The following is a 14,771-nucleotide window of genomic DNA, read 5'->3' as shown; positions in this document are numbered from 1 at the left end:
TTGTACAGATAAACACTTACAGAAATTGATGTAGATGATGAGATGACCACCACACCGGGCAAAGACTAGGTGTATAGTTGTACTCAACAAATCGCAGAAGTAGTGGGAGAATCACTACACTGCTGATCGAAGACCAGTTGTAGCTATAACTTGACCACTTGAAGTGGAGGTACGAGAGATCGCTATGACTTACTGGTTTGAGAACAAGGAGGAGTCTCTCGACTGTTTTGAGGTTGAGGTACGAGGATCGCTACGTTGCTGGCTGAAGACCAGTCATAGTTGTACCTCGACCATTAGAAGTTGTGGTGCGAGGATCGCTATGTTGCTGGTTGAAGACCAGTCGTAGTCGTACCTCGACCATTAGAAGTCCTGGTGCGAGGATCACTACGTTGCTGGTCGAAAACCAGTTGTAGTCGTAGCTCGACCGTTAAAAGTCGTGGTGCGAGGATCGCTACATTGCTGGTAGAAGACCAGTCGTAGTCGTACCTCGACCGTTAGAAGTCGTGGTACGAGGATCGCTACGTTGCTGGTAGAAGACCAGTCGTAGTCGTACCTCGACTGTTAAAAGTCGTGGTGCGAGGATCGCTACTTTGCTAGTAGAAGACCAGTCGTAGTCGTATCTCGACCACTTAAAGGGAATCCAGAGTAATAGATGGACGGCATTCATGTGACCTGCGAGAACTGCCTCCTAATGACGACGAAGACAATGAGGAATTATCGTAGTCAGAGGTTCGGCTCCTGGACCTACGGCCTCGTCCTTGGGCCCTCTAGGAGTCTAGGGATCTCGAGTTTCGTCGTCGTCGTCGTGTGATGTCGTGAAGTCGTTAACCTTGTCCGTTGTCGTCCTGATGTCGTTAGTCCTGGACGTTGTCGTCCTGGTGACAACAGCGATCTAGTCGGTCTTGGTTGTCGCTATCACGATCATGTTGATTATCGTGTTAGATGTCGAGAGATTGTTGTAACCGACTGGTCGAGGACCATGAGTAGGCGTATCTCGATCACCTGAAGATGAATTTTTAGGTGGTGAGAGATCGCTACAATCTACTGGTCGAGGACCAGGTGTAGGCGTATCTTGATCACCTATAGGGAACTGATTGGCATACGGAAACAAAACGTATTCGCGAAAGCATCTCTTGTTATCCGCGACTCCCCTTATCAATATTTGCCATACTCACTTGGTCGATCCTGGTGTAAGACCGTAGAGACATGGAGTTTTCGACAATGATAGATGGAGTCCAACGGTCCACAAGTGGATTTAAATTGATAGGCGGCGAGAAGTCGCTATAACTATCTGGTCGATAACCAGCAGCGGCATCTCTCAATCACCTATAAGGGTGCTAGAGTTGGTTATTATACGTGCATCTCATGTGCCCAACATGACTCACATATCCAACTTATAGTATGTCCGGATACTTGTTCATAATCATGTCGGGTGATCAAGCTGACAACGCTCGTGAGGAATTATCCGTTAACAATTTTCTCTCAAATAGTCTAGCCGTAGCTGGCGCTATACATAAGATAAGTCGTCAGTTTTTGTTGATAGGTTGGGTGCGACAACTCAGCATTTTTCGAGAACGTTTTCGATAATGGGGTGTACTCGACCACATCCTACTCGAGTGCTCAATTGTTCCTGAAAAATATTTTCTAGAAGACAAGATATATAGCAGAGAATATAGAGCATGTACTCAAAAAACTGCATGAATCTTCTAGTATTATCAGGATATAATGAGCAAATTAAATATCAGTCATTATGAAAATCGTAAACAAATATGATTTATATTGAAGAAAATAGAGCAAGCCCCTAGTATTAAACCGTAGTTGGCTTAACATTGAAAACTCTCGCACAATAGATATTGTATAAAAACACGCTCTAAATAAACATAATAAATTATTGACCTGACAATATTTTATATATCTGAAAAATAGGTACGATAAATTGTATATATAAAATATTGCGTACCTTTGTAGATACATGCCGCTACGAAATTAATAAATTAATTTAATAAATCAATCCACTAATTACCTTTTAGCCAAACTAAATTATCCTTAGCGATTAGCACGTGTGGATGGCCTGCCTATATACCTATGTGTGCATACCTATGGCTAACATAGCCTTCGGTACACACCATGCAATACCGTACATGGGTCCCACCGCATGCATGCTAACATATGTGTCAACGCGTGAAGTAGTCGGCCATCTTCTTGCTTGGCTGTCCTGCTGCTGTACTTGAGATCGATCCAATCTGACCACGGCAAGACAATACAGGCGACATGTAATAGCATTCTGTTTGTCAGTAGCACTTTGTGTCTGAGACGGAACACTCCAGCACTTGGCCTCAAAGCAATCGAACTCAGCTGGCGGTAATACGGCAGAAAAGTTTGGTGAGGATGTCGTGGCAAAAAACATTGAATTAATGTCCTCCGCGACGGCGATGTCCCGTAACTTGCGCGATCTTGACAGATTGAATTATTGGTGATGATGGTTCCGATCTCATTGGATCCGGTCAGGTTAGATCTTCTCACAGCCGAAGTCGTCGAGTAACTTGTTGTTGAAGAATTCATCTCTTGAATCCATCTCGTCGAAACCTTGAAGCACCAAAAATCTTTCTACCTGGCGTGCCACTCAGGGGCGGTACCACCCATTAGGCGGGGTTGGGCGGCCGGCCCAGCTACGGAAATGAGGACACACCTAGCTCGGATATTACCATGACTACCTTATGTATGAATCAACCAAAGGTGCATATGTTCTACATTAGATTTACTTGTTATATATTTGAACAAACGTTGCTACACAATGAGTTTCGTGTGTTTTTGTTTGCAGAGGTACTTGCTTGGGCGAAAGAAAAGAGACCGAGCGTAAAGAATGCATGGATGATTGAAGAAGTTGATTAGGGACCAAACCAAGACTTTTTCCAAGTCTTCTTTCATCTCACCACATCACTTTTGGTCCATAGAAGACAAGAGATAAAGTTCTACACGTTTTGGATTCGGATTCGGGCCTCCTAACAGGATCAACTTCAAACGGACCTAGCTGTTAATCTAGAAGGAGTTTTGGGGCCCATGAGTACTTGTTGGAAAGCTTATGGAGTCTACTTTCGGATGGTTTTGGTCCCATGTCAAAATTCCTACCGAGCTGCCGGGAATCTGCAAAACAAGCCACATAGCTCATCCAGTCCGAATCTGATTTTGAGTTTTGGGCCCTGTAATTGTGTCGTGGGTTAGCCCAATGGGGTATGCGCCCTAGGGCAACCCTAGGACGTTCTTAATCATATTAATTCTGTAGCCGTCATCGTTTAGAGTGGGGTTTTGCTTAGATTATTCTGTCAAGAACAGTTTCACTGCTAGAGCGGTTTGTGGAACCCCAAATCCGAGTGCTTAATCATTCATATGCAATTTGGTTGCAATCTATCTTCTTCTTGCTTGTGTTCTTCGATTCGCATGTAGGGATTAGCCTTCTCGGCGAGGTCAACCGAGTTTCGGCACGGTTGATAACCAGAGTAGACGTGGTGCTGCGATTGCGGGGCTCAGTAGCGTGTTCGTTCAGAAGCCGGATCGAGTTGTGTCGCGACTCCACCCAAATCGACTGTTTATTAATACCTATCGGAAGATCGGGACCTAGCATCCCTCGTCAGTTGGTATCAGAGCACGATTGCCCGTTAGGTAATTTATCTTTCTATAACCAGAAAATTACCACACAAAAAAATCATCCCTAACCAAGCCTCTTGTTTCAACCTGTTCTCTCGTGAGTCTTGTTATTTTTTGATCCATTAGAACTTTGTTTCAGTTGCTTGTCTGTATTCCTTTGCATAGCCTGTAAACCATCGCATCCATAGATTGATTTCTATTTTTATTAAGTGCACGTCCGGACTCCTGATCTGATGTTATAGCCAAGATTCAGTACTAGTGCAGCTGTTTTGACTGTGTTGCAAGTAATTGATTTATTTCACTTGGCTGTCACGCCACTATCAATTTTGCTAGCTACACACGTCTGCTACAGTGAGTGAAGTTTGATTTCCTACTTAAAAAAAATAGAGTTTCAATACTTATTTCTTAGTGAACCAATAACCTCCTTTTGCGAGTACGTTATGTTGGAGTGTATAAAGTGAATTGCCCGCCTTTCCCTACAAAGTGAATGCGCTGATGAAGTCTAGAGGGGGGGGGGGGTGAACAGGCTGTCCCTGAAAACTTAAAAACAAATCGCAGCGGTAAAATTCAAACAGACCAGGATCTTTCTGGTAAGGAACACTGGAACTTCCGGTCTGCCAGGCTCGGAACTTCCGGTGTTCTAGGACAGGAACTTCTGAGTAACAGAACAAAGGATGAAATTCAAATTGCAAAACAGGAGGCTAAGACAATCTTCACAAGATGGTGCACATGTATTCTAAGCAGAGGATAGATCACAGAAACATCCACAAAAACATCACAGAAAGAGACAAGAGCAATTTTTTCCCAAAGTTCGGATCTTGCGATCCTACTGTCCGTTGAGGAGCTCCAAAGAGCTGGGTCTCGATTAACCCCTTGCCTCACTTGTGCAAAAACCCCAGAGAAAATCCACAGCCTTCAACCCTAAACACCCCTAGGTGAATTTCTAGAATTGAGTGACCACCAAGATCCAACTCAACCTACTTCTAGAAATCCGCCACAAGTGTGGGTTGCTCTACTTGGAAAGCCTCTAGAATCTCAGCACAAGAACTTCATTAACTTATCTCGTTCCCTTTCGGAGGAGAGGAGATCCTTCACAAACTTACCCGGGACATCCACAATATGCAACGGATCCTCGCGGACAACACCTAACCGTCTAGGAGATCATCTCCAAGAGTAATAAGCACCGAGATGACAGCCCACGAGATATTCCAAGTGCTCACCCAAGATCCTAGTCTTCACACATCTTCAAATCTTCTTCTCTCCCTCTCAATCTCCCTTTCTCACAAGAATTAGACTCTAGATTGAGTGGAGAAGGCAAGAAACACTTGGGAGAGGCTAGCAACAGCTCTATGTTCGAAAACTGAAAGTGGAATGGCCAAAAGAACGAGCTGGTTATGTATAACGGCTAGGTGACATCATCTTGCCGTTACTCACAATTTTGAACTGGAAACTAGACAGGAAGTTCTGGACTTGGAAGACAGGAACTTCCAGACTACATTTAGAAAAATCTTTTTCACAAGACCGGAACTTCCGGACCTGGAAGACAGGAAGTTCCGGACTTGCAATTTTGGACAGATGGAGTATTGGCAAGAATGACTCCTAGGGAAACTTGACACTTGGTTCATACTAAGAGCACATGACATATCTCAGAGCATCACCTGGAACCCCTCTTAATAGTACGATTTTTTCTAAAAACTCGATTGCGATAAATAAACTATCCTATGCACTTCCCGAGTTCCGGTCCGCTTTGATTTTATACTTTTGGGGGGTCTCAAGGCATCCATCTTCCACACCTTGGACTAATACACGTTAAAGTAACTCAATGAACTCATTATTCCATTAACCACATTTGTCATTAATCACCAAAACCCACTATGGGATTAATGCACTTTCAATCTCCCCCTTTTTGGTGATTGATGACAACATGGTTAAAGCTTACAAAATATTGATATAAATTTTGTTTTGAATGGTTAGAGGTGAATGAAACTCCCCCTTAGTGTATGCATATGGAAGATATGAGTGAAACTCATATGCATATATATAAGGGAGCAACCGAGGAGAGTTTCCTTCATCCCTGCTCATTCGTGGGATGCAAATAAGCAGTAAGAAAAATAGATATGATATGCAAATGATATGACATGGTGAGCACTCAAAAGGATAAAATCAACATCACATCACAAAAAACAAACAAATAAGACACTCATAGCATAAATGAAGTGCAATATATATAAAGAGCAGCTAAGAGCATCTAACAGTCATTACAAAGGACCAAACACAAATCGAGAATTATTACATGTCCACAAGTCCATATGAGTAGAGGCCAAAGGACTGCTAGGTCTGGAACTTCCAGATAAAATACCCGAAACTTCCGGACAAGCTGACAGGAATATATAGCGAGGGAGTTGCCAGGTCCGGAACTTCCGGATGAACAGACAGATCAGGCAGCAAGCAGCAAGAACAAAATTTTGACCCCCTTCGATTGCAATTTTCTCCCCCTTTGGCATCAAGGCACCAAAAAGAGATAAAATCACAAGGGAAGAAGAGGATCAAGCCTCATCATCATCTCCATCAGAAGAAATGATCTCGGTGTCGCCGGAGTCAGGAGAGTCAATGTCTTGCCCAGCGGCGTCCACTGCCTCATCTAGATCTGTAGGCACATTCTCAGTAGGTGCATCGGACTCCTCATCATCGCTGTTCTCCTCGGAGTAGGAGGACTCCTCATTGAAGAAATGAGTAGTGCCAGAGGGACCCTCACCATTAGCAATGTCTCGAGCAGCCTCATAAGCAGCAAAAGGATCAACGAACTCCTCATCATCAGAAATATCAGAGACCTCCTTGCCTGCTGCAATCCAATCTTTCCTTCTGACGTCTCTCTATCTTCTTCACCTTCTTTGCTGTCTTAGAACACATGCAAAAGATAGCCCGGAGAGCCTTCTTTATGGGGGAGGAAGACTCAGAGCGCTGTGGAGCAGCAGAGGACGAAGGAGCAGCTGAGGTAGAAGCACGAGTCGCCCTGGCAGAAGAAGTAGCTGAAGTAGTGGGAGCATGAGGACGAAAAGACCTGTGCTGGTTGTCCTTGAAATAACAAATCCCAGTCTTTGCCTCAATCATCTTCATGATATAAGGAGCATAGATGCAGCCCCTCTTTGGCTCACACTGTCTCATAGATCTCACTCCAGATAAGCTTCATGATGCTGAAATCTGGCTTGTTGTAGCGCATGCGACTGAGAAGGAGCGCATGCCGACTTGGAAGAGCTGTAGCATCATTCACTTTGGGGAGCAAAGACCACCTGAAGATAGAATAAAGCACTCTATAGTATGGATGCAACCCACGAGTAGTCCCCAAACAATCCTTGGGAGCATCCTTCTCATACAAGAAAGTAGTGCTCGTCACTGACAAAGCATTCTCTACAAAGATATGTGGACGACTAAGGTCATCATCATCTAACCCCAAAGCTGCAGCAAACTGTGCCATAGAGACCCTATACTATTGCCCCTGAATGGTCCACTTCACAAAATCAATTCCCTTCTTGGTGGTGCCGAAGAAAGCGGTGGAGTAGAACTGACCAATAACTTCCTCATTCTAGGAATACTGCAAGGCCAACAGATCTGCCACATGCTTGCGCTCACACACCTTGCGCACCTCATTGAAAACCAAGTTGTTCTTTGAGGACATGTACTGCCAGTCTAGCCACTTCATCTCTACCACTGGATAAGATCTTCGCATGATCATAGAGTTGTACCAATCAATCTGCACCAAGGTCCTGAATCTGTCATCCTGAGAGTCAGCAGTCATTGTATCAGGACTCACCATTCTATCCTTTGCACACCTTAGCAAATTCTTCAGATAGTTCACCCTTGGATGTCTAGGATCAGGATCAACAGCCCTCGTCTTGTAAAGCCTTAAAGGATTGCTCTCAGAACCAGGCTCATCCTCATTTCCACCATTGTCTGACTCAGATGCAACTGGAGAGGGAGAGCGGGGAGCATCACGAATGACAATGCTACCAGCCCTCCTGGAATGAATCAGAATCTGACTCCCACTGTAAAAATCTCCCACTTTTTCTTTGCCCAATCTCCCCCTAGGACCACGAACCAGGGGACTCGAGTCAGAGGGAACATCCTGTGACAGCTTCTGTCTCTTCTCACGAGGCATACTGACCACTGCAACAAGAATCAACAAAATTGGAGTGCAATGGTTAAATGAAAAATTTGAAGAATCAAGGATTGCGGGCTGGCTGGACAGAGACCGGAAGTTCCGGGCCAAGAACACCGGAACTTCCGGCCTACAAGCAGGAAGAACAGAGGTCCAAGAGAATGTCAGTGCATGTGATAAAATCCTATAGATCGGCAATCTACAAGGTAGCAGGAACAATTCTATCCAAAAGGTTTTCTCCCTGGGTTCACATATTTAGAGATCGGGGCAAAAACATGATGAACCAAAAGGGAAGATCAAAAGTGCTACTTTGAGAGAGGAAATCATAAATCGATCGCGGGATGAACCTCCTAGCCACCAATGTGGTTGATTCCACGGAGAGGAATCAAATTTCCACGGTTGGAAGTGGAAATCGCCGAGAGGAGCACTGTAGCGGCGGCTAGGATTTGGGAATCGGGGAGGAGAAGAAGTGAGGAGAGAGATGACAGGCTTGGGCTCCCCCTGGGTATTTATACCCCCGTCCCTCGGAAGTTCCAGACTAGGGTGGCTGGAACTTCCGGCCTGACAGAACAGAGGGCAGTCAGGCCCAAGTTCAAAGGAATAGACGAGAAAACAACGAATGGAATTGGAGAACTAAGGACAAGCAAAGACTTATGATGCATACGACTAGCCAACAATCAACATTTCATAACAATGGTCAAAATACATCACAAGAAAGTGATAAAAACCAAATTTTCGCAATAAAAACACACACAAAAATTTTCGCAAATTTTCACAAAAGGGTTTTTGGATAAGAGGGGAAATGTTTGAGCTTTATTCCTGGTATCAAGACTATCTTCTACACAAGAAGTGATCTCAAGACACAAAAGCTCATTTTTTTTAATTTACATTTTAGTGATACATGTTTGGCTATGAATTAGCCAACCACCCATCACCTAATGTTACGACAGTCTAAGATATTGAGCTCACTCCTAAGCTCGCAAAATCTTTTCTCATCTAAAGGCTTGGTGAAAATGTCGGCTAATTGGCTCTCGGTTCTCACATGGGTAAGGCATATGTCTCTTTTAGTTTCATGATCTCTCAAGAAGTGGTGGTGAATATCTATGTGCTTGGTTCTTGAGTGTTGAACGGGATTGTTGGCTATTTTGATGGCACTCTCATTGTCACATAGGAGTGGAATCTTGGAGAAGTTGTAGCCAAAATCTTTTAGGGTTTGTTTCATCCAATGGAATTGGGCACAACAAGAACCGGCGGCAACATATTCGGCTTCGGCGGTGGATAATGCAATAGAATTTTGCTTCTTGGAGGACCAAGAAACAAGGGACCACCCAAGGAATTGACAAGTCCCGGTTGTGCTTTTTCTATCAACCTTACATCCGGCATAATCCGAATCGGAATAGCCCAAAAGCTTAAAGTCACAACCCTTAGGATACCACAAGCCAAGATTAGGAGTATGAACTAAATATCTTAGAATTCTCTTGACGGCAATCAAATGGCACTCTTTAGGCTCCGCTTGAAAACGGGCACACATGGAAACACTAAGCATGATGTCAGGACGAGATGCACATAAGTGAAGCAAAGATCCAATCATGGAGCGATATACCTTTTGGTCCACACATTTACCATTATCGTCGAGGTCTAGGTGTCCATTAGTAGGCATGGGTGTCTTGATAGGTTTGGCATCCGCCATCCCAAACTTCTTGAGTATGTCTTTCATGTACTTGGTTTAAGAGATGAAGGTGCCCTCTTGTGCTTGCTTCACTTGTAGCCCGAGGAAGAAGGTCAACTCGCCCATCATAGACATCTCGAACCTTTTAGTCATGATACTACTAAATTCTTCACAAAAAGAGGCATTAGTAGAACCAAATATTATGTCATCGATATAAATTTGGCATATGAATAAATCACTCTTAAATTTTTTTGTGAAGAGAGTAGTATCCGCCTTTCCAATTTCAAAACCATTTGTTAAAAGAAAATCTCGGAGACATTCATACCAAGCTCTAGGGGCTTGTTTGAGCCCGTAGAGCGCCTTGTGGAGCTTGTACACATGGTTTGGCAACTTTAGATCCTCGAACCCCGGTGGTTGCTCCACATAGACCAACTCCGAGATAGGTCCATTGAGAAAGGCACTATTGACATCCATTTGAAATAACCTGAAATCATGGTGAGCGGCATAGGCTAAAAGAATTCTAATTGACTCAAGGCGAGCGACAGGTTTGAAGGTTTCACCAAAATCGAGACCCTCGACTTGGGTGAACCCTTGCACAACTAACCGGGCTTTGTTCCTTACAATCACCCCATGTTCATCTTGCTTGTTGCGAAAGATCCACTTGGTGCCGATGACATTTTTCTTGGGTCTCTCCATCAAAGTCCATACTTGGTTGCGAGTGAAGTTATTGAACTCCTCTTGCATAGCCATCACCCAATCCGGATCACCAAGCGCATCTTCCACCCTGGTTGGTTCCAAAGAAGAGACAAACGAGTAGTGTTGACAAAAACTTGCGACACGAGAGCGAGTAGTTACCCTTTTCTTATGTCACCAAGTATGTTGTCGACGGGATGATCTCTTTGGACATAATCATGGACCTGAGCCTAATCAGTATGCTCTAAAGTGCCCGCAGCATCGATCCTATTCACTTGCGCCGTTGGCACGTCTTCACTGCCACTGGTCCGGAGGTTCTGGACTAGAGAACCCGGAACTTCCGGGCCTGGAGATGTCCGGATGTTCCAGTCAATAGGACCCGGAACTTCCGGCTCAGCAGACACAACACTTGTAGGGCTATTGGATGTTGATGACGGAGGTTGATCCCTATCTTCTTGGTCATCCTGCGTCTCGACTGGTCGTATGTCTCCAATAGCCTTAATACTTATAGCTTGACTTGGATCCACATCACTTACAACATGTACAACAACTTGCTCTCCTTGGGAGCCATTAGATTCATCAAATGTCACATCCCTAGTGACTTCAACAATACCGGAGGTTTTGTTGAAGACACGATAGGCATGTGCATTTGATTCATAGCCAAGTAAGAATCCCTCATCCACCTTAGATGAGAACTTAGATGAGCGAGGCCTCTTACTCAAAATAAAGCATTTGCTCCCAAAGACACGAAAATATGAAACATTAGGCTTCTTACAACTCAAGAGCTCATATGAAGTTTTCTTTAGGATCTTGTGGAGATACAAGCGGTTGATGGCATGACATGCGGTACTCACGGCCTTCGCCCAAAAGACATCCGAAGTCTTGTACTCATCAAGCATTGCCCTTGCGGCTTCAATGAGGGTTCGGTTCTTCCTTTCAACAATGCCTTTTTGGAGAGGATCATAGGGGGTGGAGAACTCGTACTTGATTCCTTCTTCATCAAGAAATTCCTCCACTTGAGTGTTCTTGAATTCTCCTCCACTGTCGCTTTGCACCCTCTTGATAGTGAGATCATAGAGGTTTTGGGCTTGCTTTGCGAAACGCTTGAAGACATCTTGAGCTTTGCTTTTGTCATGGAGAAAGTACACCCAAGTGAAGCGAGAAAAATCATTAACAATGACAAAACCATACTTGTTACCTCCAATGATTATGTAGGCCACGGGCCCAAATAAGTCCATATGAAGAAGCTCGAGTGGTCTTGTTGTAGTCATGATGTTTTTGATAGGATGCGGACTCCCAACTTGCTTCCCGACTTGGCAAGCACTACACACACGATCCTTCTCAAAAGAAACATTAGATAAACCAAGAATGTGTTCTCCTTTTAGAAGAGATGCCAAATTCCTCATTCCAACATGGGCTAGCCTACGGTGACATAGCCAACCCATAGAGGATTTAGCAATCAAGCATGCCTCCGGATTCACTCTATCCACGTTGAAATCAACGAGATAGAGATCACCCTTTAACACACCCTTGAATGCTATGGATGAGTCATCTCGCCTAGAAACGGTCACATCCACATCGGTAAACAAGCAATTAAATTCTAACTTACACAATTGAGATACGGATAATAAATTGTAGCTGAATGAATTGACAAGGAGGACATTAGATAGAGATTGATTCTTGGAAATGGCAATCTTACCGAGACCCATTACCTTTCCCTTACCATCATCTCCAAAGACAATATTTTCACGACTTCCACCCTCCTCATCAAGACTGGTAAACATACTCCTCTCTCCCGTCATATGATTGGTGCAGCCGCTGTCCACAACCCAATTTGAGCCATCGGAGGAGTATGCCTACAAAAGAAATCAAGCTTGGGATTTAGGAACCCAAACTTATCTAAGTTTGGGTCCCTTGATGTTAGTTACCAAAGCCTTAGGCACCCACACACAAGTGTGGTACTCATCATTGTAATTCCCGTTAAAGTAAGCAACCACCTTGCCCTCTGAATTATTGGAAATTACATATGAATCATAGTAAAGACCCTCTGGCCGGAACTTCCTGGTATTATACCCGGAACTTCTGGTCAGCCCCTTCGGCCTATCAGAAGCCCGGAACTTCCTGTCAAAATGTCCGGAACTTCCTGTCTTACAGGGCAGGAACTTCCGATCATTTTGTCCGGAACTTCCGGGTGTTGACCACTGAAGGGACGAGTCTCCTCACTTGCTTGTGGAGTTTTACCTTCTCTCACAAACATCAAGCATTCTTTCCCATTTACCATCACACGCTTAGACACAGGACTTCCACCTGAAAACCCGAGTCCGTGTCCATCCTTGTTAGGATGAGCGGTGATGGTCTTGTAAAGGGCATCTTTTGAATGGTACGTCTTTATGCATCCATATTTCACCAATGTGCCCAACCTCTCATTCTCTTTCTTAAGAGCTTGCATAGCATCAACATTAGTAGTACAAGAGTTCAAATCAATGTTGTAGCACCTAGCACAACCATTGCTAGTAGATGGGTTGGAAGAATTAGAAACCACATTTGGTTGAGAAGTGCTATTCCAAAGAGTGTCAAATTGAACGTCAAGATCTTTATGACTTTTGTCTAAATTAGCAAATTTCTCTTGAAGAGTTTCATTGACATCCCTAAGGCTAGCTAGAGAACCATTAGCCAAATTAAGCTCATTAGCTAGTTGTTCATTTTTAGCACATTCTTTAGCTAAGCTCTCCTCTAAGGCAAGGTTTCTTTTCTTCTCAAGAATAAGCAATTCTTCTTGCCTTTCGAGTGATTGTTCTTTACTATCCAAAGCTCTCATTAACTTAGCCAAATGTTGCATAGCGGGTTTGCTAAAGCTCTTAAGCACATCATCTAATTCATTATCACTTTCCTCATCACTAGAATCAACATCAAGAGAAGTGTGAGAGGGCTTTTGAGTCATCTCCTTGCGGCCTTGGGCCATGAAACATGAGTAGTGGTAGGAGTCGTCTCGTCATCGCTCAAGTTGTTGAAGAGACGCTGCTTGCTTGAAGAGGATGACTTGAAGGCGACGGTAGCATCACCACCTTCTCCTTCAACCTTGTCTTTTAGCTTGGGCTTGGGCTTGACCTCGGGATCTTCTTCATCTCTGGAGTACCACACCTCCGCCATGTTTACCTCTGTCACATGAGCACGCTCCGGCTTCTTCTTGCCTCCCTTAGCCTTAGCTTCATTTGACTTAGGACAATCGGCAATGAAGTGGCCATATTCGCCACAATTGAAGCAAGCTCTCTTTGATTGCCTCTTTCCCTTGTCATCATCCTTCCTCCCTTTGCCATAGCCACTCTTGCGAAGAAAGTGCTTGAATCTCTTGACAATAAAAGCCATCTCTTCATCTTCACTTTCTTCACAACTTGACTCTTCTTCTTGTTTTGCCTTCAAAGCCACTTCTTGATTTTTGATCATGGCGGCATTCTTCACCATTTGCCTTACTTCACGAGCTTCCTCTTCTTGCATCTCATGAGACACAATTCTTCCAAGAATATCACTTGGGGTGAGCCTCTTAAAGTTTTTCTTTTCCCGTATCATTGATACAAGAGTGGGATTTCTTGGATCAAAAGCACGGAGAAGTCTCTTGACCACAAAGTGATTTGTCATGTCCTTACTCCCAAGTCCTTTGATCTTGTTGACAAGGATCATCATTCTATCATACATCTCTTGAGGTGTCTTCTTGTCATCCATCACAAATCTTCCAAGCCTTCCTTCCAACAATTCAATCTTGGCCTCACGAACGGCGGGTGATCCCTCATGAGCCAATTGCAAAATATCCCATATCTCCTTGGCCTCCTCAAGTCCATCAACCTTGTTGAACTCCTCCAGACTCAAGGCAGAGAGAATTGCATTGGAAGCTTGAGCATTGCAGTGGATGAGTTGCTCTTGCTCCGAGGTGAGCTCCATGTCATCATGGGGTACATCAATACCTGTACAAACAACTTTCCAAATACTTGGATGCAACGAGATTAAATGCAACTTCATCTTGTGCTTCCAAGCGGCGTAATGTGTCCCATCAAATTGAGGAGCACGCCCGGAAGGCACGGAGACAAAGTTGTGAGGAGGAACATTAAGTTTGTTGTAATCAAAGTGAATAGTAGCTCCCTTGGGTCCAGTATCCTTGGTGCTAGAAGCGTCTCCCTTGTCATCCAACCCTTCGGTTCCCTCTAGATGCGACATTGTGGATCACTCCAAGCGGTGAAGCTTGAATCAAGAGTACCTTGCTCTAATACTAATTGAACGTGCTGACGAAGCCTAGAGGAGGGGTGAATAGGCTGTCCCTGAAAACTTGAAAACAAATCGCAGCGGTAAAATTCAAATAGACCCGGAACTTCCTGGTAAGGAACACCGGAACTTCCGGTCTGCCAGGCCCGGAACTTCCGGTGTTTTAGGACAGGAACTTCTGGGTAACGTAACAAAGGATGAAATTCAAATTTCGAAACAGGAGACTAAGCCAATCTTCACAAGATGATGCACAGGTATTCTAAGCAGATGATAGATCACAGAAACATCCACAGAAACATCACAGAAAGAGACAAGAGCAATTTTTTCCCGAAGTTCGGATCTTGCGATCCTACT

General features: G+C 44.2%; 1 protein-coding gene across 1 annotated transcript; it reads right to left on the bottom strand.

Moving 5' to 3' along the window:
- Positions 1 to 13,100: 13,100 nt before the first annotated feature.
- LOC136357426 (uncharacterized) lies at positions 13,101 to 14,099 on the bottom strand. The gene has a single exon (XM_066312681.1). It carries the CDS (start codon positions 14,097 to 14,099, stop codon positions 13,101 to 13,103), a length of 999 nt encoding a protein of 332 aa, XP_066168778.1.
- Between the last annotated feature and the right edge of the window lie 672 nt (positions 14,100 to 14,771).

The sequence above is a fragment of the Oryza sativa genome, chromosome 7 (assembly GCF_034140825.1).
Source record: "Oryza sativa Japonica Group chromosome 7, ASM3414082v1".
Taxonomy (NCBI): Eukaryota; Viridiplantae; Streptophyta; class Magnoliopsida; order Poales; family Poaceae; genus Oryza; species Oryza sativa.
Note: the sequence above shows the minus strand (reverse complement) of the source record. Positions and strands in the feature narration are given on the sequence as shown.